This window comes from Asterias amurensis, chromosome 16 (assembly GCF_032118995.1).
Source record: "Asterias amurensis chromosome 16, ASM3211899v1".
NCBI classification, from domain to species: Eukaryota; Metazoa; Echinodermata; class Asteroidea; order Forcipulatida; family Asteriidae; genus Asterias; species Asterias amurensis.
The window spans coordinates 2,586,723-2,614,714 of NC_092663.1; the positions used below are offsets into that span (position 1 = coordinate 2,586,723).

At 40.8% G+C, this 27,992-nt stretch overlaps 1 protein-coding gene across 2 annotated transcripts; it reads right to left on the minus strand.

Moving 5' to 3' along the window:
- Positions 1-1,003: 1,003 nt before the first annotated feature.
- LOC139948704 (uncharacterized) lies at positions 1,004-27,909 on the minus strand. Of its 2 annotated transcripts, none has more exons than XM_071946964.1 (12): positions 27,722-27,909; positions 23,787-23,838; positions 22,240-22,364; positions 20,576-20,756; positions 19,434-19,570; positions 11,562-18,077; positions 10,472-10,717; positions 9,544-9,649; positions 9,006-9,128; positions 7,816-7,863; positions 5,429-5,509; positions 1,004-4,563 (listed from the first exon to the last, which is right to left on the minus strand). In XM_071946964.1, the coding sequence occupies exons 1-12, from the start codon at positions 27,866-27,868 to the stop codon at positions 4,079-4,081; spliced, it is 8,247 nt and encodes a 2,748-aa protein (XP_071803065.1). In that variant the 5' UTR covers positions 27,869-27,909; the 3' UTR covers positions 1,004-4,078. The 2 variants fall into 2 exon arrangements, with proteins under 2 accessions (XP_071803065.1, XP_071803067.1); XM_071946966.1 differs by lacking the exon at positions 27,722-27,909 and adding an exon at positions 26,038-26,154.
- Positions 27,910-27,992: the final 83 nt, after the last annotated feature.

A 27,992-nucleotide genomic window follows, 5' to 3' on the forward strand; every position in this document is an offset into this window, starting at 1 on the left:
GTGAGCCGTCCCGTGGTGACGTCAGTGCACCTCGGGCCAGCCCCAAGTGACCCAATCCACAAGGGGGGCTCTTGGGGCTGGCCCGAGGTGCACTGACGTCACCACGGGAAGGCTCGGTGGTGACGTTTTTTTCCTAGTAGCAATAAAATACGCAACATCGGGGTCGACCCAGGGAAGCTAAACGGACGCACCCTTATTATTGAATCAGAATAAACGTGTATGCATTAGTCTTGCCTGAACAGTTCCATGATGATACGACAACAATTCTCTAGTCCACGGACACAGCCAGAGTTAACTGCATGCTTGGAGATCATTTCGAATAATAATGTGTACCCGGCAAAAATGCCAGGGACGAGGTATTGGTTATAAGACCAACTAAATAGTACCCGACTATTTCTTCTCTTGTCGCAATATCTGCCCTGATATTGCTTAGTTCTTGGACGGTGGTGCCTCTAAAAATATTGAAATGATAATTTAAGACCCATTGTTCAAGCAACCTGTAACTTGGAGACTGTCTTTTACACATACAAGTTTTCGAGGGTGACAAAAAGTTATATTACAGGGTTTTTTCTTCAACGGCGATTTTTTTTCTTTCCAAATCTTTTGAGAATTCATATATAGGTCAAATGGAGGGCGAGGATCACAAAAATCTTGGTTTTGGTCATATTATACGGTGGCTACTTTTTAAGATATTGCCTTAATTCGGATATAACGACGGTTCAAAATCAAGATTAAAATGAATATTTGAGAACTATCCCATTGTTCCAACAACCTGTTATTTGGAGACCGTCTTCACCACTTAAAAAACTTCATTTGGTGTAATTTTGTAGCAAATCGGAGAGAAACGTTTTCAAGGATGAAAAAACGTCAGGTTGTATCCCTTGTCGTTTTTTCAAAAATCGGCCGATTTATTTTATTTTCAAATCTTCTGAAAATTAGGTAAAATAGTGGGCGAGGAATAAAACAAGTAAGAAACAATTAGGAATGGTCACTTGCAGTTCATATTAATGATGTGTTTATTAAGAAGTACTCTAGATGTACTCTTACAAGAATGATGCAAGCATCATTGATTCATTATACATTAAAATACTTTCTTAATCAGAGGACTATTTTGAAAGACCTAATATTGAGCACCCAAACAGTTTGCAATGAATGTTTGTTAGCCCTCTTGAGGTTTGATGAACACCGGAGCCGTTTACTGGGAGAAATACGACAATTTGGAATTAAAAGCCATTTTGTTCCCCCAAAACACGTGGGCGAATACGGGGTGCCAGACTAGTCTGCCAGACAAAAATGGCGCAAGCAACCATAAAAAATGTGACCAAAGAAAACAGGGGTCGATTTCACAAAGAGTTAGGACTAGTCCTAACTTAGGACTTGTCATAGGAGATATACAAACTGCATGGATAGTCCTAAGTTAGGACGAGTAACCGGTCCTAACTCGAGATAAGACTGGTCCTAACTCTTTGTGAAATCCACCCCTGGTCCCTTTGGTCGCAACTCTCTCAATACACAGCTATGGTGGACACTATAGGAAAAACATCAATTGTGGTTTGGGTGCATACAGCGCCACCACCGTATCTCAAAATAGTCTATATGGCAAGTGTACTGTGCTTTCTTATATTCAGATACTTATACAAACAAAAGTGCACACCAAAACTTTGCAAGTGAATATGAAGCTAGCAGTATCAGTATTGATCTTTAGTAGGAGGACTACAAACAATTATGGCATTCACTGAGAGAAACGATTTGAAAACAGCCATTCGGATTGACCAAAAGATTTACAAATACGTTTACATTCTACCTCCATGCATAAAGACGGCCCTAAATGCAAATCAGTTACAAAATCACAAAATCTGTATCCAGAAAGTTTGGTGATTTCATAGACGATGTGACCTCTGACGTCACACGAAAACCATAACATGATTCGCGCGCATACCGCCGCGCAAAACCTTTGTGTTTTGGCAGCCAGCTAGAAAGTGTACGCAATCTTACAATGACTACGCAACTCACTGCCCGGCGAAACATGACGTATTTTGTCAACAGAGTGCGGTTTGAATGTAAACATAGGTCACATCGTCTTTAATCACTCTCTCCCATGTGTCTCCTGGAGACAGAAAATAGCACAGATGAAGGGAACACAACAGGTACTCATTAAGGGGAACTTTAAAGACTTGAGTGCTCGATCCACATAAAATGTTGTGGCTTAACCCTCCTACTCTTGGTAACATTCTCCAGCGAGTATGAACAACCATTTGAAACCATTTAACTGCATGGGTTTTGGAGGGTGGCAGCACTATGCACTGAAATGCCGTTTACAATACTTTGTGGATGCATTCTCCACATAATATCACATTGCACTGCTGGCTGACACGTAGTTTATCTAGCATTCCAAACCACAGTGGATGATATAAAATGGTCAGACAGTAGGAGGGTTAAGAAAGGAATTATTGTATAAAACGAAAACCTTGCACTTGTAGTGTGTCATGTCCACTTAATATGCAGCCAAACTACTCACATGCTCAACACAATAGAAAATTATGAACGGTTATCCCTTCATTACAAAACCTGAAATCAACTTATTTCTTTGGTTGCTAAAATGACATGAATCGAGTATTGTACAGGAACAAACTCTCAACCCTTTGTAAAATAAACATGCAAAGTGTACTTGTGGTGAAGTTTTCGGATTCCCAGCCGAGTGAGTGAATTTGTTTTGATGATTTGTAAAACTAACACTTCGCCAGATTTTCGTTCATTTTTATTTTGAGGACATGGTTAACGAGTCTAGTCCTTGCCAAAAATGTAATCACATGGAACTTTTATTAGATGTTAAATTTGCATGGGAGATAAAGAATATTTTAATTTTGGTTTTTACCCATTAAACGACGTGTGTAAGCACTGTGTACATATACTCGGTACTTTCCCAGAGTCCTGTGAAGAAGAAAAAAACAGAGGCATTTTACTCAAGTGGGATTCGAACCCACGACCCTTCTCAATAAAATCCATGTGAGATATTTTGAAAAACCTCAAAGTTGTATAGTTTAAATAAATAAAACATCTGTAAATAAAATATATGTAACTAACTATCAATAAATGTGTGTGTCTCGGTTTAATCATTGATATATCGTTATCAGTTAAATGCACGAGCGATCCAGTTTACTTTGCAGTCAAATGGCAGTTTTCCCTAATGTTTTATTTCAGTTTGCTTGTTTCATTTGAATAATGTATGGTACAATGATGTGCTTGCATTTAAAGACGCTGGACACTATTGGTAATTGTCAAAGACTTGTCTTCACAGTTGGTGTATCTCACCATATGCATAAAATAACAAACCTGTGAAAATTTGAGCTCAATCGGTTGTCGAAGTTGCGAGATATTAATAAAATAAAAAACACCCTTGTCGCACCATGGTCACACGAAGTTGTGTGCTTTCAGAAGGGTGATTTTAAATCTGAGGTCTCGGAAACTAATTCAAGAAAATTACTTCTTTCTCCAAAACTACGTCATTTCAGAGCGAGCTGTTTCTCACAATGTTTTATGCTATCAACTTCTCCCAATTACTTGTAATCAAGAAAGGTTTTATGATAATAATTATTTTGAGTAATTACAAATAGTGTCCACTGCTTTTAACAGAACAGAAAAATTGCAATAAAATGAACCTGTATTCTATGAAGTGTATTTCATCATATCATATTTTGTTACAAATCTTAAACACAGGCCCTTTTTCGAAACCACGGGCTTCGGCTTGAGGCTCCGTTCTCTCATCTAACACCCTGAGCGCAGACACAAAGCACGCGCAATTGTCAAAACGACAGGCAGGGCCAAGCTAGTCTGAGCCGGGTCCAAAGCCAAATCCAGTCGTTTCGAAAAGGGCCATTAATTCAATGTTCAATTGTCTTACGTCTATTATTGAAGCAGCTGTTAATACAATTCATTTCGACAAACAACTTTAAATAATCAACTGCTAAATATAATTTGATCCACCAAAGCTTGGAGAGATTATTTCATGCTGCTTCCACAAACTTTGCTAATCCTTCTTATAGATTATCACATTACAATGGCCGTTAGTGGCTTCCAATTATCCAATGCTGTTATTTTTCTTAAGCATGAGCTTTTTGAGTTGCTTTTTTCGGTAGGAAACAAATCTATCCATTTTCTGAGATTTCTTCTTAGAAGAGTTTGACTTTACAGCCAGCATATTCTCGTCACGTAGTTCTTCGTCGTTGATATGGTCTTCATCATTTAACTCTGCAGCCAGGTTTTCTTCTCGCAGTACTTCGTTAACGTTCTTGAAACGTCGTCGCTTCTGTGATGACGAATCGTCGTCTCCCGAGGGATTTTCTTGTGGTGGTGAGTTGACGCTTGGTCGAGGCGGGAAGGGTAGAGTTGGTGGTCTAGTTGCGACTGATGGTCGATCAGTGGCCATCTCATTGCTGGGGAGTTCTGTTGTAGGTGGTTGTTGGTTGCTTGCCTCGTCGACGACAAGGCCAAGGGTGACAAGTATACCATTCAGGGTGGTCATGCATTCCTTGATGACTTGTTCAAGGTCAACTTTTAGGGCATCTTTAGAAAAGACAAGAAACAAAGTAAACAACACATCAATTTCGCGGTCGTAAAACATGCTACGTAAAATTGGGGAGGTAGTGCCTTCTGCTCTTCCAGCCAGGCTACAGTCTGATGACAGTCCGTATGGACTGTAAAAGGGGTAACCCTGTTTCAGCCCTAGGAGTAGGTGGCAACGACCTCTGGAAAAATATAAATGTAGCCCACACCTTGAAGTGGCCTTCAGGCTTTGAGTGTCTGGCGATGGTAAAGTTTTTGGGTAAATATCAATGTTAAGAAACATAAATGTTTGCTTTGCTGTCAACATTTCCTAATACTGGTTTTAGTTGATTATTTTGCAGTTTCTTTTTGCAATTTCGTTGGTGGATTCGGGACAAACAAAATTATAGAGACAAATTGTCAAGAATGCAGTGTAAAATTCAAGTCCCGAATAGTAAGATGGACATCATGTCATTTGGTTTGTGCAAGAATTATTCCACATTGTCCTTTTCGGACAATTTTAAAGACACTGGACACCTTTGGTAATTGACAAAGACCAGTCTTCTCACTTGGTGTGTCTCAACATATGCACAAAATAACAAACCTGTACAAATTTGAACTCAATTGGTCATCGAAGTTGCGAGATAATAATCGAAGAACAAAAACACTCTTGTCACACGAAGTTGTGTGCTTTCAGATGTGCTTTCCTCACAAGGTGTTATGCTAATAATTATGTTGAGTAATTACCAATAGTGTCCAGTACCTTTAAAGCTCATGATACCAAGTAAGGTTTTATGCTTACAGTTATTTTGAGTAGTTACCAATAGTGTCCACTGCCTTTAAGGTAGGGAAAACTGCAACAGTGGAAATTTAAAACAAGTCTTACCAGCCTCCTGAAATGGTCCCTCCAACATCTGAACTTTCTCCTTCAGCACAGCGAACTTCTGGCTCAGCTCTAATACCACGCCTAAAATGTTTGGGGTTGAGCAAAGATAAATTTACTAAGCGGGATTTGAATAAACAACCTCCAGTCAAATGAACTCACTCTACCAACTGAGCTATAATAGCCCTGTTTGCAATCTTCCTATAATATCATTGTTCATGGGTGGCAGTTAAAGGCTTTTTAACATATAACTGGTATTCAACCAGGGATCAAGACCAACGGGCACTCTACCAACACTGCTATAATAGCCCTGTTGGCAATCTCCCTACAATATCATTGTTCATGGGTGGCTGTTCAAAGCTATTATAACTGGTATTCAGCCAGGGATCAAGACCAACGAGCACTCTACCAACACAGCTATAATAGCCCTGTTGGCAATCTCCCTACAATATCATTGTTCATGGGTGGCTGTTCAAAGCTATTATAACTGGTATTCAGCCAGGGAACAAGACCAACAGGCACTCTACCAACACTGCTATAATAGCCCTGTTGGCAATCTCCCTACAATATCATTGTTCATGGGTGGCTGTTCAAAGCTATTACATATAACTGGTATTCAGCCAGGGATCAAGACCAACAGGCACTCTACCAACAGTGCTATAATAGCCCTGTTGGCAATCTCCCTACAATATCATTGTTCATGGGTGGCAGTTGAAAGCTATTATAACTGGTATTCAGCCAGGGATCAAGACCAACGGGCACTCTACCAACACAGCTATAATAGCCCTGTTGGCAATCTCCCTACAATATCATTGTTCATGGGTGGCTGTTGAAAGCTATTACATATAACTGGTATTCAGCCAGGGATCAAGACCAACGGGCACTCTACCAACACAGCTATAATAGCCCTGTTGGCAATCTCCCTACAATATCATTGTTCATGGGTGGCAGTTGAAAGCTATTATAACTGGTATTCAGCCAGGGAACAAGACCAACAGGCACTCTACCAACACTGCTATAATAGCCCTGTTGGCAATCTCCCTACAATATCATTGTTCATGGGTGGCTGTTCAAAGCTATTACATATAACTGGTATTCAGCCAGGGATCAAGACCAACAGGCACTCTACCAACAGTGCTATAATAGCCCTGTTGGCAATCTCCCTACAATATCATTGTTCATGGGTGGCAGTTGAAAGCTATTATAACTGGTATTCAGCCAGGGATCAAGACCAACGGGCACTCTACCAACACAGCTATAATAGCCCTGTTGGCAATCTCCCTACAATATCATTGTTCATGGGTGGCTGTTGAAAGCTATTATAACTGGTATTCAGCCAGGGATCAAGACCAACGGGCACTCTACCAACACAGCTATAATAGCCCTGTTGGCAATCTCCCTACAATATCATTGTTCATGGGTGGCTGTTCAAAGCTATTACATATAACTGGTATTCAGCCAGGGATCAAGACCAACGAGCACTCTACCAACACAGCTATAATAGCCCTGTTGGCAATCTCCCTACAATATCATTGTTCATGGGTGGCAGTTGAAAGCTATTATAACTGGTATTCAGCCAGGGAACAAGACCAACAGGCACTCTACCAACACTGCTATAATAGCCCTGTTGGCAATCTCCCTACAATATCATTGTTCATGGGTGGCTGTTCAAAGCTATTATAACTGGTATTCAGCCAGGGATCAAGACCAACGGGCACTCTACCAACACTGCTATAATAGCCCTGTTGGCAATCTCCCTACAGTATCATTGTTCATGGGTGGCAGTTGAAAGCTATTATAACTGGTATTCAGCCAGGGATCAAGACCAACAGGCACTCTACCAACACTGCTATAATAGCCCTGTTGGCAATCTCCCTACAATATCATTGTTCATGGGTGGCTGTTGAAAGCTATTATAACTGGTATTCAGCCAGGGATCAAGACCAACGGGCACTCTACCAACACAGCTATAATAGCCCTGTTGGCAATCTCCCTACAATATCATTGTTCATGGGTGGCTGTTCAAAGCTATTACATATAACTGGTATTCAGCCAGGGATCAAGACCAACAGGCACTCTACCAACACTGCTATAATAGCCCTGTTGGCAATCTCCCTACAATATCATTGTTCATGGGTGACAAATATTTCAGTTAAAAACATCTTCTTTCTCAAAAAGTCAGAGGGAGCCATTTCTCACAATGTTGTATACTATCAACAGCTCTCCAGCACTCGAAACCAAGTAGAGTTTAATGCTAATAATTATTTCGAGTAATTACCAATAAAGTCCAATCCCTTTAAAACCCTTGTTGAACAGTTAGCTTTGCAGCTCTTCAAGGGACAACATGCAAAAGAATTGATCATACTTTCAAAAAAGGAAATGCAACTTACTTGGATCCACTGGTCCAATTTGAACAACATCTTGTATTCCATCCATTCCTGACAATTGAAAAACAATGTGTTAACACAGACGACCTGAGTAATGTTTTTATAGTAAGACGAGTTCAAAGTATTTTACATTAAAGGAACACGTTGCCTTGGATCGGACGAGTTGGTCAAAACAAAAGCGTTTGTAACCGTTTTTTATAAAATGCATATATGGTTGGAAAGATGTTTTAAAAGTAGAATACAATGATCCACAAAAGTTTGCCTCGAAATTGCGTGGTTTTCCTTCTACGGTGCGAACTAACATGGTCGGCCATTTATGTCAAAATTTTGACCCCCATAAATGGCCGACGTGTTAGTCGAGGAGGTAAAAGGAAAACCACGCAATTTTGAGGCATGTTTGTGTGGATCATTGTATTCTACTTTTACAACATCTTTCTACCCATATGCATTTTATAAAAAAGGGTTACAAACGCTTTTCAAAGACCAACTCGACCGATCCAAGGCAACGTGTTCCTTTAACTCTTGTAAACAATATAGCACCAAAGGGTCCACATTTCATAAAGGACCACTATGTCTGCTGCGGCCAGCGTCTCAAAGGTCTTCCATGAACGTCCCCATTACTAAGGGAATCAATGTGTGGTGAAGAGGTTTTCAACTAGTGGTATAAACCCGCCAAGGCCTGTTTCTTGATAGTTTTACCGAGACGAAGTCGAGGTAAATTATTTTAAAAAACAGACCTCGGCGGGTTCAAACCACTAGTTGAAAACCGATTCAACACACTTTGATTCCTATTCATAAATACCTTTTCATTTAAAAAACATCAACACTTTTTTGGTCAACAAGTTAAATAAATGCAAACATTTTAATTATTTAATGATTTCTTTTAACACAACACCCCCGCCCCCCAGCTATGAAATGGTAAGGCCCTCGGGTAAACAACTCCTTATAAGGAGATTGCTGTACGCGTCGCACGTATCGCGTGATGTGGCACAACTGTTCCAGCCGTTGCTCTCAACCAATAGGAATGAAGAAACTGTCTTAAAAGCACAGGTGCAAGCTCGGGTGTCACACCCATGTTTCAACACTTTTTACTGGTGTTATATCATCTGTTCAAACACCGCTACCTAATGCCCTCTCAACCAATCAGAACGGATAAACTGTCTTAGGTATTAATGAATATAAGGTATATTTACCATTTTGGTAGCAGAGTCGTTCATCCTCACCTCCCAAACAGTCAGTTATGCCATCGCACACATACTCCCTTGAAAGACATCTGCCATTGTAGCAGGCAAACTGGTAGTGCGGATCACAGTTGCCTGGGGATACGACAAAAAACATTATTTCAAAGACCCGACACACAGTTTCAACCAAAAATCATTCCAAAAAGTATAGAATGATTGCATCTTGCTATGTAGAACTTGTTTTTGGAGAACTGTCTTTCTCTACAGAGTAGATTTATCGAATGTTTGGTAGACGTCCCAGTTCTGAAAACAACTCTCCTGTATTTTAACTACTAAATGTTACTCTGTTTGATGTCTGTCAAGAAAATTTCTCTTTGTAAATATCACTTTTTAAACTTCAAAAACGCTACTTGGAACTAGGTATAGAAGATGTGTCTCTGTTTGCGGTCCCGGTTGTACACGCAGCGTCACCAGTGCACCCTTTAGTTCTTACATCTAACTCTATGATTGCACAATGTTAGGTGAGTGAAGTTACAAAATTACATCTTACCTATTTCTGCAAATTCGTTGCAGGTGGCTGGAACCTCATCTTCACCGCGTAAACAGTCTGCAACCCCATCACAAAGGTGATCTGCAGAAACACATTTTATCCCACACTTTGGAAAAAAACAAATGGTCATAAACCACAATGAATTATTTTGCTTGCAGCTACTAAAATGAGATGAAAAAGAACACATACAAATAATACACTGCTGAAAAGCTCCATTAAAGGCAGTGGACACTTTTGGTAATTTCTCAAAATAATTATGAGCATAAATCCTTACTTTATTGTGACAGGTTGATAGTATAAAACATTGTGAGAAATGGCTCCCTTTGAAGTAATATAGTTTTCAAGAAAGAAGTAATTTTCCACGAATTTGATTTCCAGACCATAAATTTAGAACTTGAGGTCTCGAAATCAAGCACATGAAAGCACACAACTCCGTGTGATGGGGGTGTTTTTTCTTTCATTATTATCTTGCAACTTTGACGACCAATTGAGCTCAAATTCAATTTACAGGTTTGTTATTTTATGCATATGTTGAGAAACACCAAGTGAGAAGACTTGTCTTTGGCAATTACCAATAGTGTCCAGTGTCTTTGAAGAGAGAGGCTAGAATTGAGAATGCTGTTCATCTTAAACCTAATGACTGTTCATCATCATCATTCGGCATAGACATACATCTGTGGCCGCCTCATCCTCATATTGTAATGGGGGCGCACTCTTGGAGTTGCCGCCATCACCTGGTCTCTTTCAATCACTGCTTCCACTCCACTTTGTGACTTTGTCTATCGAGCGTAGCTTAGGGCGACCTCTGCCTCGAGTTCTACCCATAGGCAGACCATCTATAGCTGCACCAGATAGGCCTCCCTGTCTCATCACATGAGCACACCATTTCGCCTTTTGGCCCACATATTCAGGCTAGTACAGAACCTACCTGTAGTTCGTACAAGCCGCATCTCGTGGGGCATTGCACTTCATCCTCCCCATTAGGACAGTCTTGATACAGCCCGTCACATCGACTACTTGCTGGAATGCAGGTACCGGAGTTACATGCAAACTGATTGATGGGGCAAGGGTTCTGAGCCGTCGTGGGGCAGCCGATCTCATCCTCGCCTGCAGAGCAATCTGAATACTGTCTGTCACAATGCCAGTTCGCTGGAATACACACACCATTGTTGCACTATAGGAAAAAAACATCATTACCAATGTGAACAAATAGGACAGAATTTGAATAACTATATCTTTAGGAAGAAACTATAAACAATTATAACACACCTCTTGCTTGTTTTGTATTCTGGTTAGCTGAAACACAGTCATGTGGTCTATAACGATTGCAGCGCATGTTTTGCGGGAATAGTGCCCGCCAGGCACTAGTCTTTAAAAATAGTGTCTGGTTACAGCGCCCTCTCTAGATGAACACCTTATACAGCAACTATAAAATGCCTTTCTTTTCCAGATTTCACGTTTAAGACCAAGATGTGTTATAAAACACATGGCTGGCATATTCAGTAACTAGTATACGTCTATTCCCCCTCGGGCCTGTGAGTGACCAGAAGAGGGGCCTATTTCCCTCAGCCCTTGGCCTCTGGAAATAGGTCCCTCTTCTGGTCACTCAAAGTCCCTCGGGGGAATAGACGTACACTAGTTACCTCATTGCCAGTCAATATGTGTATAATAGTAAACTTGCAGGTACAACCACGTGTGAATCTCTTTTGTGCGAGTGTTGGCTCTGAAATGAGGCGGTGTGGTCTTGACTTTTTGAACGGTATACTCCAGATTCTCCTGAAGATGAGCAGAATATACCGTTGACGACTCTTTTCAGAGCCAACACCCGCACAAAATTATTTAATGATAAAATATTAATAAATAAAGGCTCGGCCTTTATCACACGGCAACGACCCTGCCAGTTTTAAATGGCCGTTAAAGAACTCATCGCTACCCTTTAATTCCCTTTGAGAGTGCCTCAAGCAGTCAGAAATACGACGCATTACTCTGACATAAATCCAACTAGGCCATGTACTTACCTCAAATTGATTACCAAGACATCCTTGAGGGCAATTCATCTCGTCCTCACCCGTCACACAGTTCCAAATCCCGTCACACAGATTCATTCTGAACACACAAGATCCATCGTTACATCTGAATTGATTTACAGCACAGAGGACACTTTGACAGTTCCGTTCGTCTTCTCCAGCGCTCCCGCCGCAGTTGCGAATGCCGTTGCACTCAAGACCCGAGGAGATGCACGTGCCATCATTGCAGCGGAATTGGCTGGCTGTGCATGTTTGGTCAGGGCATCCAAGTTCATCTTCACCCGCTGGACAGTCCTTACGGGCATCACATACAAGAGTGGACACAATGCAGACACCAGTGCTCCGACATTCAAAAGCACCAGGACATTTATTGACTATAGGGCAACTCTGTTCGTCGATTCCATCAGGACAATCTGAGAGGCCATTGCATAACAGAGACATAGCGATGCAGGAACCGCTACCACACCTGAACATACCAAGACACGGATCCGGACTGCAGCCCTCTTCATCTCTGTCGTTCAGACAATCTGATTTCCCATCGCAGATAAGAGTTGGGTTGATGCAGTACCCATCTCCACAGACAAAGAGATGCATGCATGGGTCTACCGTGCAACCCACCTCATCCACTCCACCATAGCAGTCTAGCCAGCCATTACAGCGAGCGTCTGCTGGTATACACTGGCCGCTACTACACCTGTAACCATTGCAGGGCTCTGGGCTAGCACCACAGCTCAGCTCATCATCTCCAAGCGGGCAATCCCGCTCACCATCACAGAGCTCGGTCAGTGTGATGCATCTCCCACCTTGACAAGCGAATCGGCCAAGACACCTGTTGACAGCACAGTTCTCCTCGTCCGCTCCTTGTGCACAATCCTTCCTGCCGTTGCAGACAAAACCTGATTTAATACAGTTCCCAGAGTTGCATTCAAACTCGTTGTCGAAGCATTGACCATTTTTGTACGAGCACGTAGCTTCATCATCGCCAAATGGGCAGTCCACTATTAAATCACACTTCTTATCCTTTGGAATACAAGGACCATTCACACATTCATATTGAGCAGGACACCTTTCGTAGCAGTCCACCTCATCTTCGCCTGTTCTGCAGTCGACTTTATTATCACAAACCACAGAGCTAGGAAAACACGTACCATCGTCACACTCAAACTCCTTTAACAGACATGGCTGAGATTGGCAGTCGCGCTCATCCTCGCCTGTTGCGCAGTCCATTTGCTTGTCGCAGACTTGAAGGGACTTTATGCACATTCCATCGCTGCACTGAAACTGGCCGTCCGGACAACCTGGAATGGGACAATTTTGCTCATCCTCCCCTCCAACGCAATCTTTCTGCTTATTACAGACTTGACTTGATGCAATACATCTCCCATCATCACATTCAAACTCATTATCTTGACATGATGGACAGTTCATTTCATCTGCTCCTGACGGGCAATCATTCTTGCCATCACAAACCAGATCTGAGATAATACACTGACCATAAGGGCACTCAAACTTGCCGGTTGGGCAACTCTGGCTGGGGCAATCTTGCTCATCCTCTCCATTTGGGCAGTCGTTCTGTTGATTACAGACTTGGATTGAAAAAATACAGCTGCCATCATTACATGTGAACTCATTAGTGATACAGCCCTGGCAATTATGTTCATCTTCACCTCCAGTGCAATCATCTACTCTGTTACATCGTTTTGTTGCAGACACACATTGGCCATCATTGCACCGGAACTCAGTAGACAAACAAAATGGGCAATTCAACTCATCTTCACCACTGGAACAGTCATTCTGTCGATTACATATTTTGCTTGAAACAATGCATTGACCATCTCTGCACTGGAACTCATTTGACAAGCAGCCAGGACAATTCAACTCGTCTTCACCACTGGAACAGTCATTCTGTCGATTACATACCCGAGCTGCAAGAATACATTGACCATCTCTGCACTGGAACTCATTCTCCAAGCAGCCAGGACAATTCAACTCGTCTTCACCACTGGAACAGTCATTCTGCCGATTACATACCCGAGTAGCAAGAATACATTGACCATCTCTGCACTGGAACTCATTTGCCAAGCAGCCAGGACAATTCAACTCGTCTTCACCACTGGAACAGTCATTCTGTCGATTACATACCCGAGTTGCAAGAATACATTGACCATCTCTGCACTGGAACTCATTTGCCAAGCAGCCAGGACAATTCATCTCGTCTTCACCACCAGAACAGTCATTCTGTCGATTACATACCCGAGTTGCAAGAACACATTGACCATCTCTGCACTGGAACTCATTTGATAAGCAGCCAGGACAATTCATCTCGTCTTCACCACCAGAACAGTCATTCTGTCTATTACATACCCGAGTAGCAAGAATACATTGACCATCTCTGCACTGGAACTCATTTGCCAAGCAGCCAGGACAATTCAACTCGTCTTCACCACCAGAACAGTCATTCTGTCGATTGCATATCCGAGTTGCAAGAATACATTGACCATCTCTGCACTGGAACTCATTTGACAAGCAGCCAGGACAATTCAACTCATCTTCACCACCGGAACAGTCATTCTGTCGATTACATACCAGAGTTGCAAGAATACATTGACCATCTCTGCACTGGAACTCATTTGCCAAGCAGCCAGGACAATTCAACTCGTCTTCACCACTGAAACAGTCATTCTGTCGATTACATACCCGAGTTGCAAGAATACATTGACCATCTCTGCACTGGAACTCATTTGCCAAGCAGCCAGGACAATTCAACTCGTCTTCACCACTGGAACAGTCATTCTGTCGATTACATATCTGAGTTGCAAGAATACATTGACCATCTCTGCACTGGAACTCATTTGCCAAGCAGCCAGGACAATTCAACTCGTCTTCACCACCGGAACAGTCATTCTTTCGGTTGCATATTTGAGTTGCCATAACACATTGACCATCTCTGCACTGGAACTCATTTGCCAAGCAGCCAGGACAGTTCAACTCATCTTCACCGCCAGAACAGTCATTCTGTCGATTGCATATCTGAGTTGCAAGAATACATTGACCATCTCTGCACTGGAACTCATTCTCCAAGCAGCCAGGACAGTTTGACTCATCTTCACCACCAGAACAGTCATTCTGTTGATTACATACCAAAGTCGACAGAATACATTGACCATCTCTGCACTGGAACTCATTTGACAAGCAGCCAGGACAATTCATCTCATCTTCACCACCGGAACAGTCATTCTGTCGATTACATACCAAAGTCGACAGAATACATTTACCATCTCTGCACTGGAACTCATTTGACAAGCAGCCAGGACAATTCAACTCATCCTCACCACTGGAACAGTCATTCCGTCTATTACATATCTGAGTTGACTGAATACATTGACCATCACTACAACGGAATTCGTTTGGCAGGCAATCATCACAATCTACCTCGTCTTCGCCGTGTGGGCAGTCATTCTTTCTGTTACAAACTTGGACTGACATGATGCAGCTGTTGTCATTACACTTAAACTCGTTTGTGATACAACCATGGCAATTATGTTCATCTTCACCTCCGGCACAGTCAGACTGTCGATTACAAAGTTTACTCGAGGGAATACATTGACCATTGTTGCATAAGAAGTCATTTGCTGCACAGATATTACAGATCAATTCGTCAGAACCATCTGAACAATCTCTTTGCGAATTACAAACTTGTGAAGATAGGATGCATCGACCATCAGAGCATCGGAACTCATTTGATAAGCAGCCAGGACAATTCAACTCATCTTCACCACCAGAACAGTCATTCTGTCGATTACATAGGCTTGTTGACAAAATGCATTGACCATCTCTGCACTGGAACTCATTTGATAAGCAGCCAGGACAATTCATCTCGTCTTCACCACCAGAACAGTCATTCTGTCGATTACATAGGCTTGTTGACAAAATGCATTGACCATCTCTGCATTGGAACTCATTTGATAAGCAGCCAGGACAATTCATCTCGTCTTCACCACCAGAACAGTCATTCTGTCTATTACATACCCGAGTAGCAAGAATACATTGACCATCTCTGCACTGGAACTCATTCGACAAGCAGCCAGGACAGTTCGACTCATCTTCACCACTGGAACAGTCATTCTGACGATTACACACGCGTGTTGACAAAATGCATTGACCATCTCTGCACTGGAACTCATTTGCCAAGCAGCCAGGACAATTCAACTCGTCTTCACCACCAGAACAGTCATTCTGTCTATTACATACCCGAGTAGCAAGAATACATTGACCATCTCTGCACTGGAACTCATTCGACAAGCAGCCCGGACAGTTCGACTCATCTTCACCACTGGAACAGTCATTCTGTTGATTGCATATCTGAGTTGCCATAATACAATGACCATCTCTGCACTGGAACTCATTTGACAAGCAGCCAGGACAATTCATCTCGTCTTCACCACCAGAACAGTCATTCTGTCTATTACATACCCGAGTAGCAAGAACACATTGACCATCTCTGCACTGGAACTCATTCGACAAGCAGCCAGGACAATTCAACTCATCTTCACCACTGGAACAGTCATTCTGTCGATTACATACGCGTGTTGACAAAATGCATTGACCATCTCTGCACTGGAACTCATTTGCCAAGCAGCCAGGACAATTCAACTCATCTTCACCACCAGAACAGTCATTCTGTCGATTGCATATCTGAGTTGCCATAATACAATTACCATCTCTGCACTGGAACTCATTTGACAAGCAGCCAGGACAATTCATCTCGTCTTCACCACCGGAACAGTCATTCTGTCGATTACATATCTGAGTTGACTGAATACATTGACCATCTCTGCACTGGAACTCATTTGACAAGCAGCCAGGACAATTCAACTCGTCTTCACCACTGAAACAGTCATTCATTTGATTACATATCTGAGTTGACTGTATACATTGACCATCAGTACAACGGAAATCGTTAGGCAAGCAATCATCACAAGCTACTTCGTCTTCGCCGTTGGGACAGTCATTCATTCCGTTACAAACTTGGACTGACATGATGCAGCTGTTGTCAGTACACTTAAACTCGTTTGTGATACAACCATGGCAATTATGTTCATCTTCACCTCCGGCACAGTCAGACTGTCGATTACAAAGTTTACTCGAGGAAATACACTGACCATCATTGCATAAGAAATCATTTGATGTGCACACATTACAGTTCAACTCATCAGCACCATCTGAACAATCTCTTTGCGAGTTACAAACGTGTGAAGATAAGATGCATCGACCATCAGAACATCGGAACTGGTTTGTTGAGCAGCCAGGACAATTCAACTCGTCCTCCCCGCCAATGCAGTCAGACTGTCGATTACATACCAAGGCTGGCTGGATACATCGACCATCTCTGCAACGAAACTCATTCCCCGAACAACCATTACAGTTCTGTTCATCTTCCCCCGATACACAATCGTTCTGTCCATTGCAGACTTGTGAGGATGTGATACAGCGACTGTCACTACATCTAAACTCGTTCACTGAACAAACACGACAGTTCTGTTCATCCTCTCCACCAATGCAGTTACTGACACGGTTGCACACAAGGCTCTGTGAAATGCATCTACCATTGTTGCACCTGAACTGGTTAGCCAAGCAGCCAACATCCTGGCAGCCACGTTCATCTTCACCTTCGGGACAATCACTTTGACCATTACAAATTTGACTTGAAGAGATGCACAGTCCATTATTGCATTCAACGGGTAGAATTCCTATCATGCACCTGGTGAGTTTTGGGCAGTTCTTTTCATCTTCACCACCAGCGCAGTCGACCCGATTATTACAGACTCGATTATTGGCGATACACAATCCTTCACGGCATTTGTACTGGTTCATCGTGCAGGCCCTTCCTCGACAGTTAACCTCATCATCACCAGCTGGGCAGTCCACCGTGCCATCACAAACACCCCTCTGCGGTATACAATTTGAATTGCGACAACGATACTCGCCCACAGAACATCTTCTCTGACAGCTCCCCTCGTCAACTCCTCCAGGACAGTCGACCTGGCCATCACATACTTGTGCTAAAGAGATACAGACAGTCCCACAGTTATACTGACCAGGGCAGGGTGAACAATTCTGCTCATCCTCCTCCGCACTACAGTCAACCATGCCATCACAAACATACTCTCTGCTTAGACACTTCCGACTTCTTGCGCAGCGAAACTGAAGACTACTGCAAACAGTTGGGCACTGGTTCTCGTCCTCTCCGGTCAAACAGTGCTCCCTTCCATCGCATCTCTTGTCCAAGTCTACACAGTTGCCGTTGTGGCATTCAAATTGGTTAAGGCATCTTTCTGGGCAGTTAAGCTCATCCTCGCCAGAAGCACAGTCCGGTACCTTGTTGCAGACTGAAGCTTGATGGATGCAGTTTCCTGCCTTGCAGCGAAATCCTTGGGGACAAGGATCCTGACAGTCAAGTTCATCCTCGCCAGAGCTGCAGTCTTTGACTTGATTGCATCTCTTACTCTGCATAAGAAGGGGAAACACTCGATAAATAGGGTGGCACTTTTAAGGCCCGGTCACACAGGCCCTGATAAGGAGAACGAAAACATGAACAATAAAAATCCACGCACTCGATTGGTTGAATAAGTGTGGGCATATTCTGCATGGAGCAATCGAGGGCGTGCATTTTTATCGTTCTCGTTTTCGTGTCCTGTGTGATCGGGCCTTTATATTATGGGTGTTCGGTTTGCTAAACGATATCTTTTCTCGTCTTCCGCCTCTTGAACTTTGATTTGCTTGGGTACTACTTGGATTGCCCCACAGTCCCTACCTAACCAGGGCCAAAATTCATAGAGCTGCTAAGCACACAAATTTGCTTAGCATGAAATTTCTTCCTTGATAAAAACATGCTTTCCAACAAAATTTCCACATGATTTTCAGGATATAAGCAAACAACAGCTGAATACCAGTAACAAAAAATATGCAACAAATGGAAATTTTGTTGGTAATCCTGTTTTTTTTTCAAGGAAGAAATTTCATGCTAAGCAAATTTTTGTGCTTGGCAGCTCTATGAAATTGGGCCCTGGTTTTCCTGAAATACATCTCTGGGGTTTTCGTCCCACATCTCAAACTGAAACATCGTTCATTGTTCTATCTACATGTGGTTACTGACTAATAGTGATTAGTGAATAGTGCTTTCTAAAGGTCCTTGGCTACACAACTCGAATAAATTAAATGAATTAAAATAAAAATGAAACTATGAAGCAGAGTAACATATGAGCACAACAGGAATTTCCAGTAAAATATGTCAAAATAACATGGCCCTTTGGGCAGATGGTGCTGTGTCGAGTGTGTCGCATTCATTTTTTGTGCAAAACTCTGAGGTTTGCTAATCAAAAGTGTCTGTGTGCATGGGTAAAGAAGTGGTTAGAAAATTAACAAGGAAAAAAAATAATTTTCCATGGTCAAGAAGAAACAGTGATAATCAAACTTGGGAAACAGGATGCCTCAATTATGGGGGGTCAAATTGTTCCAAATTGTGGATATTTTAAAATAAGCGTGCTCCTAGTCATGTGACATATAGCAACTGTCTCGATAGTCTGAGGAATTTAAGTGATATCTTGTGATCAAGCACGTCAGTGAACCAGACTACATATATAAAAAATCTAACGTTATGTGATATAAATTATACAATATATGATTTGAGGCATTGCATGGTGATGTATCAATGTATATTTGGTTTGCAGTAACACCATGTGACCGCGGCAGTAGAATAAAGCAAGACAGTTCTCTAAGAACATTTCTACCTGGCAAGTAAGATACACACATGGTGTTACCGCAAACTAAATATACAATTATAAAATAATAACTTGTCCATACCACTGGTATGCATTGACCGTTGGTACACTGGAAATGTCCTGATTTGCACTGTTGAGTAGCGGAGCATAAGACTTCGTCCTCGCCATCCTTGCAATCTGTATCACCATCACAGCTGAATGGCATCGGCAAGCAGGAACCTGAAGAGAAGAACCAAATCGAGAGGTACACTATAAAGGCACTGGACGCTATTAATAATCACTCATCAAAATTATTAGCGTAAGAACCTTACTCTGTAATGAGTAATGGAGAGAGGTTGATAGTAAACAAATAATGAGTGTTTATGAGTGCAATGGTGCGAATAATTTCATGAGTTGAAAGATGGAATGTTCTATTCAAGAGGCGAAGCCAAGTTGAATGGAACATTCGGCCTGTTGGATTTAACAGTAACTGTGTGTGTTCTGTACAGCTATTTTGAGACAAGCAGACACCGCATGTAGCAAGTGTGCCTTGCAGTTCCACTACTGCATTGCCAAAGACACGCACACGCAGTTATGTTTTTACTCACCGTGCAATAGCACTTTTCGAGATGGAACAAAAAAGAAGAGGTGAATGGAAAGATAAAAAACACTGAATGATGTGCAATTGTACTTTATTTGTCAACACGTGACGAACCTCCAATCAAATGGCAATGATCTGCTTGGGTGCTATATAATATAAAACGGCTCCCCCTGAAATGATGTATTTGATTTCGAGACCATATAATAAGATTTTGAGGTCTCAAAATCAAGCTTCTGAAAGCACAGTACTTCATGTGCGAGGTTGCTTTTCTTTCATTATTATCTTGCAACTTCAACGACCACTTAAGCTCAAATTTTCACAGGTTAGTTGTTTTATGCACATGTTGAGATACAACAAGTGAGAAGACTTATCTTTGACAATAACCAATAGTGTCCAGTGTCTTTAAAGGAAGAGGATTAAATAAAAATATCCTTTAAACTTCACAACTAACACCTGTTACCAGGAACCCGCCATTGGTCGGTCAATCACGGGTTGTTACGTTCACATATATATATAAATAGCGCCCTCTGTTGGCAACTAACTAAAAAAGCGCGATGTTCCCTCCTGTTTCCCAACCAAATTGTTAGTGCGCATGTGCTATGTGCAATTTACATATTTCGAGGGAAGGGTCTGTTAGTCCATACCTGTGTTGCATCGGAATTGTCCAGTACCACACTGTCTTCCCTGACAATCGAACTTGCTCTCATCCGCTCCATCTGGGCAGTCATTAGAAGTATCACATATCCAGTAGTTGGGGATACATTTCCCACTTGGGCAGCGGTATTGGTCTTCGGCGCATACATTACTCTGGCAGTTGCTCTCATCCTTGGAAATAAAAAAACAGACTTAAAGTACCGAGTGATAAATAAGTGGATAAGGTTTAGTAACAGCATAAAAACTTACTTAGTAACGAGCAATGAAGAGCTACTGATAGTTTTAAAACATTGTGAGAATTGGCTCCCTCTGAAGTAGCGTAGTTTTTGAGAAAGGAGTAATTTCTCATTAAAATATTTGGACCTCAGCTGAGGTTTTGAATTCAAGCATCTGAAAGCACACACCTTGTGCGATAAGGGTGGTTTTTCTTCCATTATTTTCTTGAACTTTGACAACCAATTTAGCTCAAACTTTCACAGGTTTGTTATGCAATATTATGTTGAGATACACCAAGTGAGAAGACTGGTCTTTGACAATTGCGAAAGGTGTTGAGTGCTTTTAAGCAAGGTATACATTTGTCAGTTTTCAAAGACCAGTTTCCTCAATTTGTAAATCCTTACGTGTACAAAATAAAAAACCTGTAACACAATTTTGGCTAAATTGGTTATCACAGTTACGTGGAAACAATGAATGGAAAAACACCCTCGTTGCAAAACATTGTGAGCTTTCAGGTGCCTGAGAAAAGGTGTCATTCCTAAATCCTTTCTCTGATTCAAATTTTGGGCGAGTATAAAGTGCTAACACACATCGGTGTATAAAACAAAAACGAATATTCTTTATCCCTGGTGCAAATTTAACATCTATTAAATGTTTAATACTATCAACAGCTTTTCATTGATTGCTAACGAGTAAGTTTTTATCTAAACAGTGATTACCAATAGTGTCCAGTGCCTCTATAACCACAAGAACTTATATAAGATGCTCTAATAAACCACTCGTCAATGACACTAGGCCTGGACGAATTATTCGAATATCCGGTAAATGGCGGGTAGGTTTTCCTATCCGTAACCGTGAATGCCTTTTTTTTCTTAACTGGATATACGCATAGGGCGCGAATAGCTATTTATAAACCGGATAGTTCTGTAATTATAACCAAGTAACCGGATATTCTTTTAATATCCGAATATCCGCGGACGTCGGGCGACAACTGATATGAATGTTTGTCTGAATCCTTGTGAAACTTCTATTAAGACAGCATAAAACAGCATAAATCAAGTGTTCAACTATGCTCACCTCCGTGAAGAGTTAAAACAATGACATTTCTGATGTAATTTGTTCAAAGATTACAAAAGTTTTCCTTCACGTAGAGTCAATCACGATCAAAAGAAAAAGCAAATCGCCATCTTTAAATTAGATCCGGTTATTTTTATGAATGAACCGAGAGTGACACTGTCGAAAACTAATATCAATCCACCCATACTGTACAATCTCATTCACAAACGAACAGCGCCCTCTAGCGAAAATAACTATTCGAATATCCGGTTAATTTCGGATAGTTGGCCAGCGGTATCCGAATATCAAAATTTCACTATTCGCCAAGCACTTATAGGCCTATATGACACCTTACCTATTAAATTGATTGTAGGTAACTTACCTCCCCTCCTACACAGTCGCCCTGGTGTTGATCACAGACGAATGTGAAAGGTATGCAAAGACCGTCATCACATCGGAACTGACTGCCGGTACATGACGACATGGTAAGCCGCTTCACTCTTGAGCCTGTCATTGGAAAAATGGATGAATTAAAGGCAGTGGACACTATTGGTAATTACTCAAAATAATTATTGGCTAAAAACCTTACTTGGTGAAGAGTAATGGGGAGATGTTGATAGTAAAAAACATTGGGAGAAACGGCTCCCTATGAAGTGACATAGTTTTTGTGCAAGAAGTTATTTTTCACGAATTTGATTTCGAGAACACAGATTTAGAATTTGAGGTACCGCAATCAACCATCTAAAGGCACACAACTTCATGTGACAAGGGTGTTTTTTCGTTCACTATCTCCCAACTTCGAACAACCAGTTGAGCTCACAGGTTTGTTATTTTATGCATGAGCGGAGATACACCAAGTATAGGAATGGTCTTTGACAATTACAAATAGCATCCAGGTTCTGTAAAAAGAGTGTCAGTCTTGGATTTCACCAACTCATCCTAACTTGAGATTGATCCTAGGACTTAGTGTGGTATCGCAAGACGATAGGACACATTAAACCCATCCTGTAAGGACGAGTTACTCCCTGTCGCTATGCACAAAATAACAAACCTGTGAAAATTTGAACTCAATTGGTCGTCAAAGTTGCGAAATAATATTGGCAGAAAAAACACCCTTGTCACACGAAGTTCGGTGCTTTCAGATCCTTGAATTCGAGACCTCAAAATCAAAATCCGGCGTCTCAAAATCAAGTACAAATTTTTTTTGTGAGAAATTACTTCTTTCGCGAAAACTACGTTCCTTCAGAGGAAGCAGATTCTTAAAATGTGAAAATTTGAGCTCAATTGGTCATCGAAGTTGCGAGATAATAATGAAAGAAAACCACCCCTGTCACACGAAGTTGTGTGCATTCGGGTTCTTGATTTCATGACCTCAAATTGTAAATCTGAGGTCTCTAATCAGATTCATGGAAAATTATTTCTCTCTCAAAAACTACGTCATTTCAGAGGGATCCAATTCTCACACCATTTTTTACTACCAACCTCTCCCAATTGCTCGTTACCAAGTAAGGTTTTATGCTAATAATTATTTTCCAATAGTGTCCACTGCCTTTAAGCAGTTACTAAAAGTGTCTAGTGCCTTTAAGTAAACTGAAATGAAACCAGCAGCACTTGAATGGACTGATCCGGCCTGTCAATCAAACTGTGGTCGGACAAATTCGGTCATGTGAGCGCGTATATTTGGTACGCGCGGCAGAATCGTCCAGAATGTCATTGGGAGTGCTTGTACACGTGTCTTGCTCACATGCGCGGTGGGCGGAGCTTAGTGGAAAGCCCGAACGGTCCGTTGAAGGACAGGCTGTAGTTGGATTGGTACAAGTAGGGAAACCATGCCTACTTCAGAGAGAGAGAGAGAGAGAGAGAGAGAGAGTGAATGAGTCTGAAAAATGTTAATATTATTTTATAAACTCTAGATATGATAAATCTTACCTTTGTGATTGTTTACAAGTTCGTCCGGTGTTGCTTTTGGTATACGTCCAACCTGTAAAATAAAAAATGAATATAAAAACTGATAACACGAGCCATTTTCATTTACAGAGAGTCTCCAATATCAAATTCAGATTTGTAATAAACTCACTTTCCTGAAGATTAAGTCCCTCATGAAAGTGTGAAAATACTTCTTAAACCCATGAACAAAATGATGCAAAATTAATTTTTTTCAGGACGAGATTTTAAGCAGGTCATTTGATAACAGCATATGTTTGTTCATTTTAAGAGAAATTTTAGAGTGAATTTTAGAGCGAGCAAAAGGTTTACATTTAACATTGAAGCATTTTCGATTTAGAGGCAGTTTTATATTTAACACACATAAACAAAAATATATCACAACACGTTAAAAACATAGAAACTTGACATCCACTGGCCAAATACAATATATACACATAATGATTACTGTCATGTGTGTCATATACAAACATGGAGACCTAGGAAGGAGAGCCAGTCCTCTGTCTAATTAATAAACGACGAGCATTCGCCAAAATACAATCAGAATCAGACGCAGATTCAGAATAACTAATAATATATTCATAGTTATTAAAGACAGTGGACACTTTTGGTAATTGTCAAAGACCAGTCTACTCACTTGGTGTTTTATATCTCAACATAAATACATAAAATAAACAACCTGTGAAAATTTGAACTCACTCAGTCGTCGAAGTTGCTAGATAATAATGAAAGAAAAATCACCCTTGTCACACGAAGTTGTGTGCTTTCAGATGCTTGATTTCAAGACCTCAAAATCAAATTCTAAACTTGAGGTCTAAAAATCAAATTCGTGGAAAAATACTTCTTTCTCGAAAACTATGTCACTTCAGAGGGAGCCTTTTCTCACAATGTTTTATACCATCAAACTCTCCCCATTACAAATTACCTTGTACAGTTTTATGCTAACAATTATTTTGAGTATTTACCTGACCTATAGTGTCCACTGCCTTTTTAATTGCAATGCCAAACTCCCCAAAAAGCAAAAGATGTGTTGGGACTGTTGGGTATTGTAAACCTTATTATTAATATTATTATAAAAAAGTATCAAATAAAAAACTCTCCAGCTAGTACTGGTTTTATAGTTTTTCCAATAGAATAGAACACAATATGCAATCTAGTGCAAAAAGTTACAATAATACACTACTCCTGGTGTCATGTGTTTTCAGTAGGATAACAGGAAAATTGTTCAGAATCAAAAACTGGTTTTTTTTTTCAAATCATCTATCAAATTTTTTAACATTAACATTGGTATTTTATTGAATATTTAGAAGCTAGTATGGCGTGCAAAATAAATCAAAAATATTATTCAATTACTACTTAACAAATTTAATTACATTTTTGTCCAAAGGCATTTTGGCTTCTATATTAGAATCCAGAGATATCATAAGACATGAAAATAAAACATGCCACCCCCTTGAAACACACACACTTCATCATAACAATCCGTTTTCCACCATTCAGACCAGTAATGTTGGTTTCAGGAGATAAGAAACCAATCTATGATATTTTCTCTTTAATATAGACTTGATATTTATACGCTTATCGGAATTTATTACAGTAAATATAAGTAAATCCAAAAAACAACATTTTGGGTCATTTTCACTTAAAATATTTTAATATTTTCCCCATATTGGCACACCATAGAATCACAAATAGTAACCACCTCAGTGATCCATCTAGTGACTAAAGCAGAATGAAACTCAATCTAGCAGATAGTAATTTTGTTTTTAACATTTGAGGTTGGATGATGTTTCTTTGACTTATTTGAATGTTGGCATAATATTTTACTAGTGATTAGTACCAAAAATCAATCATTTTATAAATGTTTGAGCATAACCAACGACAGGAATTTTTTTTTCTCAGCATGATTAAATCTGATGAAAATACAGACTATGAGTAAACTGCATAGCTTCTGTCACCAGTGCAGCTTGCACAATCTCGCGGTGAACGGGAATCAAAGTTTGGGACCGAGAACATATGAGGGTCGATAACGTATGACGCTACGATACACAGTAACACAATAGTGACAATGCACTGTCAGGGCATGGTCAAAATCAAAGGATGGTCACAAAACACTAAACAGGGCTATAGCTGGACCCCACAAGTGACATGGTGACTCGTCTACATACAAATTTAGTCCCACAAAAATGACAATTAGTCAGATAAACTTAGGGTTTAAACAAAAAACAATACTCACAAGTGGCTCTATGGGCTTATCCCTTCCTAATGAATAGCTTTTGGAGCATGTCCGGAGCCATGCCCCCTTTAAAATTCGAGAGCAAACCTGACCTAAATCAAGTTTCCCACTCAAGAAAACGAAGCTATCAGAAAAGAAATAAGTTGTCACGTGACAACCCAAAAAAGCAAACTTTATCTAGTTCAACACTGAGGGCGCACTTGGGATCCCTCCGCATTGCCAAAAAGTTTCAGAGAGCAACAAAACATGTTTCATTGACACATTGACTGCCACACAAATTAATTGTCAAAATAGTTGTCAATTCTGAATTAATGAATTATGTACAAGAATGGATTGGGTTCTTATAGGCGATTGGATGTCATGTTGTTAAACTGACCGTCCCTGAGATTTACATAATTTAAAATCAAGGACACTATTGTCAAAGACTCGGTCTTCTCCCATTACGTACTGTAACTCAACATAATTATGCATAAAATAACAAACCTGTGAAAATAACTATGAAATCAAAAAACACCCTTGACACACAAAGTTGTGTGCTTTCAGATGCTTGATTACTTCTTTCTCGAAAACTACGTTACCATAGAGGGAGCCGTTTCTCACAATGTTTTATAATTATTATTAACCCGCCCCATACTCGTTACCCCGTTTTTGAAAGATTTTGTGGTTATAATTATGCTGACTTATTACCAATAGTGTCCACTGCGTAAAGCCTCTGCATCATTAGAAAGAAAAAAAAGTATTAACAAAAAATGTAGATCAAAGAAATGAAAAAAAACCAAGAAAACCTTGATCCTCACTCCTCAATTTGTCTTGTAAAACATCGAAGTAAAATGACACCTGTGCAGAAACTAAGTCTAATTGACCAGTTTCGTGTCAATTTATTCTATCTACTCTCAGAAAAGTATAATATTGTTCAATGATTTCTTTCAACACAACACCCCTCCAGCTATGAAATGGTAGAGCCCTCCGCCGCCCTCGGGTAAACAACTCCTTATAAGGGAATGCTGTTCGCGTCGCGCGCATCGCGTGATGTGGCATCACAGGTTCAGCCGTTGCTTCTCAACCAATAGGAATGAAGAAACTGCCTTTATAAGAACAGGTGCAAGGTCGCGTGTCACGCCCATGAACTAACACTTTTTACCGGTCATCAACAAATGTTTATACACACCCTCGTGACGCGCTCTCCACCAATAGGAGTAGCGAAACAGTCTGGGGGTATTTATGAATAATTTTCTAATTAAACCATAACCCTGATTAAATTTTCCGTCATACCAACATTGATGCGAACATGTTACTCAGGAGAAAGGTTTGTTTTATTTTATCCAAACTGAGAAAGGACACTGCAGTAAAAGTACTAAATTATGGTATCTCGGAAATAATAGGCCTACAATAAAAAGCAGTAAACGACAAAGGAATGCATATAGATACAAACCCAGAAGATAAAACGGAAAAAATAACTACACAAGAAGACAAACTTATCTTTCACCGGCTCTCTCCAGAGCAGAAGCCCCCACACATAGTTGTACCGGCAAGTTTATAAATTAATTTTTGGTAAAAATAAAATAAGTTTTTCCAGATCATAATTATCCCAGTTCTCTCTCAACACAAATCATGAAAATATGATTACCCAACGATAACAGATTTTTAAAAACGTGTCCGCTTCTACATAAAAAACAAGAGTTACCTGTTTCGCATGTTCGACACAGCATGGATTCGACACGAACGTCAGCACAAAGAGAATGGTTACCGCGATGTAGAGTAAAACAACGGGCGTGGCCGACATGGCCCAGCCGGTCATTCTGCACGGTGTTAAACGCGATTTGGACGGCATGGTGATCTCTGGCTGACACGTCGTACCTCAGACGTGCCGGAGTTTTGAAATGACCACGTTATGCTCAAAAAATTTGGGCCGCAACCAAAAGGGGGAGTGGTCAATGTTGCGTTACGTAAGAGTT